Source organism: Sinocyclocheilus rhinocerous, unplaced genomic scaffold, assembly GCF_001515625.1.
Source record: "Sinocyclocheilus rhinocerous isolate Xijiao unplaced genomic scaffold, SAMN03320098_v1.1 scaffold2849, whole genome shotgun sequence".
NCBI classification, from domain to species: Eukaryota; Metazoa; Chordata; class Actinopteri; order Cypriniformes; family Cyprinidae; genus Sinocyclocheilus; species Sinocyclocheilus rhinocerous.
Window position 1 is genome coordinate 555,922 of NW_015642055.1, and position 3,755 is coordinate 559,676.

At 38.8% G+C, this 3,755-nt stretch overlaps 1 protein-coding gene across 1 annotated transcript in view; it reads left to right on the forward strand.

Moving 5' to 3' along the window:
- The first annotated feature begins 351 nt into the window (after window positions 1–351).
- LOC107755560 (sterile alpha motif domain-containing protein 9-like) overlaps window positions 352–3,755 on the forward strand; it is a 4,522-nt gene continuing 1,118 nt past the window's right edge. The window contains exons 1-2 of the mRNA XM_016572429.1: window positions 352–355; window positions 713–3,240. Coding sequence (XP_016427915.1) covers window positions 352–355; window positions 713–3,240 — 2,532 coding nt within the window. The remainder of the gene's footprint in view (window positions 356–712; window positions 3,241–3,755) is intronic.

Here is a 3,755-nt window from a genome sequence, read left to right on the forward strand (position 1 = left end):
AATCAAATCATATCATGTTGTAGACATTCCATGTACACAACTGATCAAAGTATTTTTTTCTATGAACATTTTATTTCCACTCCTGCAGGTTACACAGAAAGCAAGAATGAGACACATCCTGTAAAAACCTCTTTAAACTAAGACTATTCAAAGCAAAAAAGTATTTCAGGTTTGTTTCATGTGACCTTTTTATTTGTGACAACTTACTACTATACTATTAAATAAACTTACACACTGGCAGTATAAAACCATTCAAATAGATATGGCTCAAATATAGTAAACTATTTTTCTTTGTTTCAGCACTGATGGCACAAAAACTTTGAAACGCGCTTCTTGAATATTCTTCACAGAATGGGTGAGTATTTATAATTAGAAAAAGTCTTCAGATGAGCTAATTCTTATAAATTTAGAACCATAGAGCATATTCTGTAGTTTCAGTTCAGGATACATAGTAATATTGTTCTTTTAATTAGCCTTTGTAACACTTTACATGTACATTTGCCTTGTGAGAGCCCATTTCCTATACTCATAAATAATTTAGGACAATTATATTCCATACCTTGTTCAGACTGGAATGAAGACCACGTCAGCTCATGGTTACAGGCTATTGGGATTAAACCAGAGCACATACAGAAACTTAAGGCAGAAGAGGTAACAGGACCTGTTCTTCTAAATATTAATGAATCATACTTAAAAAAACTTGGTCTGGGAGGTGGCCAAATTCAGCTCTTGCTGAGTAAAAGAGATGAACTGTTGGACAAGTCAAAAACCATTAAAAAGAGAGGAGAGAACAGAGAAGAAGCAAAACATGAAGTTGTGTCTTCCAGTGACGTCACAAGTCCTGAACAACCCTTATTATCAAGTGATTTAACTGAAACATCTGTGTCTTTGCCACAGAGTAGGTATCGGAAATTTAATGATAATGATGAACACTTCAGTTACATAAAACATGCCATACTCCCACCAGAGACAGGAATAGACAATCTGATCACCCCATGCCATGAGTATAAATCACTGGAAAATGCCTGTAAATTAGAACTAAGAAAGCTAAAGATCAAATTTGCCAGTGAAGTCATTCAGTTTGCATGTGCGTGCATGAATATGCGTGCAAATGGCACAATCCACTTTGGGGTCATGGACAAGACAAAAACATCATACAAACATGGAGAGATAATTGGAATTCCCATTGAAGACAAAGAGATCTTTCAAGAAGCTCTAGACTACATTGAAAACTGTTTTCCAGCACTGCACTCTGATGCCAGAAAGTGTATCAAGACCCCAAAATTTATTCCAATAGTTGACAAAAGCAGTCAGACCCAAAACTGGATTGTGGAAGTGGATGTAGTTCCCATGGTAAACATTGTGAGGGATAAACTGTATGGTGCCCGTATACCAAAGTTCAACGAGAAAACCAATAAAGTTGAATATGAGCAAAAAGCTTATTATCAAAGAGTTGGACCAAATACGCCACGTATTACTGAGGATGAACATGTCAGTTTCATTCAAGCTCTCAAAGATCTCGACCAAAAAAGAGAACAGGAAGAAAACAACCAGAATCAAACACAGGCTCATTTTAAAGAGGACTTGGAAAGAAAACTCTTAGTTCTTCTGACACGTGGGAAGAAATACATGGACAATACATTGCGTTACATCCTTGTGTCAAATAGATTTGATCAAGAAAACCTGCAAAACATCAAGTTCCTTGCCCAAATGAATATCTTTTGTGTTTTTGATTATGACCCTGACTCCAAATCATCTGGACTTTGTCACAATTACAAAGAGCACCATGCAGTAAACCTTCACTTCCTGCATGATTATGATCATAGGGAGAACACTGTTGACTTAATCAAGAAGTTACAGCTCTTTGACAGAACAAGCTGGATTTTCTGCAATGGTCGAAGTGATTACAATGGAGGTGAGAGTCCTTGTGATGAAAAAACCTGGATCAAAACCAAGAAGAAACTATTGAAAAGAGCTGTATCTGTTATCTGCAATGAAATTCTTCCCAAAGGATCATTTGTGGTGCTTTTCATTCTCACATCTGACGTTGAACAACCCCTTGTTGACACCTTCCATGAATTCTATGCAGAAATGAGCGGCCATGAGGACATAGTCATCATCTCAGTGTCAAGGGAGAATTATAAGAAATGGTCAAGCCTTGCCCAAGTGTCCTGCTCACTCGACACTCTTGAACAAATCAGTGTTGTTGGTATGCCAATGAGTCACGTAAATGCTACAATTCAAGTCCATCAGCTCACCTGTCATCAGGATGGGTGTCTACCTGTGTCAAACAATGGAGTATGCTTTATAAAGTCTGTGGATGTGGAGCATATGAACTCCTTAGAAGTTGTCTGTGTTGACCAGTGTGACGAAACAAATGTGAATCTCATGGAGCAAGAGCAAATACAAAAAATTGAACAATACTTCTATCAAGGAGGAAAAATTGATTGGGTGAATATGTGGCTAGCTGACAATAATAAATGTGAGGAAGTCATCAAACGTGATGCATATGCAGAAATTAACAAAATGTTGGAAGACCTTGAGCGGAGTGACTCATTAAAACGGTCCATTGAAAACATCAACATATATCATGAACCTGGTAGTGGAGGAAGCACAGTGGCTCGACAGATCCTCTGGAACTGGAGGAAAAAAATGCGATGTGCTGTTGTTAAGCAGTCGTACCAGGCCACAACTGTCTGTGAACATGCCGTACAGCTTTGGAATTACGAAGAAGTTGACAAGAATGCCTGTTTACCTGTTCTTCTGCTGCTAGAGGATTGCAATGCAGACTATCAGGATGACCTCAGACGAGAATTAAGCAATGCAGTCACAACAATGAAAATAAGTCCATCAAAGCTGTGTTTCATCATTCTCTGTTGTAAAAGGTCTCTTGATCCAGAAAGGATGTGCACAGCGTTGCCGTTACGCACAGTCGGAGTTACACACAAACTATCTCCAGCAGAAAAGAAGCTCTTCTCAAAGAAAGCAGGGAGTCTCAAGCTGAAGTTTGAACCAGAGTTTATACTCACTTTTGTGCTCATGAGTGAAGAGTTTGAACAGTCTTACATCACAGGCTTTGTTGAAAACCTGCTGAAGGAAATTGATCATTCATCTCTTCAGACACAGTTGATCAAATTTGTGGCACTACTGAACAGCCACATTGAGAATTCATACCTATCTATATCACACTGTGAGGCATTCCTAGGTTTAGGAATCCACTTGGACAAATTTGATAAAATGGCCAAACCGTCAACATCCACATGGATTGATGAAGTTCGACACCAGACATTCGAAAATTCCTTAAGTGAGCAGGCTAGGTATTTTTTTATACAGCTAAAATCCAGTGAGACGCATATCTCCTCTGTGAGAATAATTCATCATTTGATAGCTAAGGAGATCCTGAAGCAGCTCTCCAGTTATCAGAGCCAAAGTGAAATAGCAAGGAGTCTGCTTCAGGACAAAGTGCTGTTTGACCACAGATTTGGAAGGGATGACTTTCGAAAGTTTGTCAGAGATCTGTTCATCAAACGCACCAAAAAAAGCAAGGGAGATCCAAATGACAGCTGGTTTTCTCCTTTAATAGAGCATGTTAGGGAGACAGAAGATGTGGAGAAAGCCATTGACCTTTTAAAGCTAGCTTACACTCGTTTTGATGAGGATGCATTTGTTGCTCAACAGCTTGCACGGCTGCTTTATGAAAACAGACATTTTGAGGAAGCTGAGATTTGGGCTAAAAGAGCCAAGTCTCGTCTTCC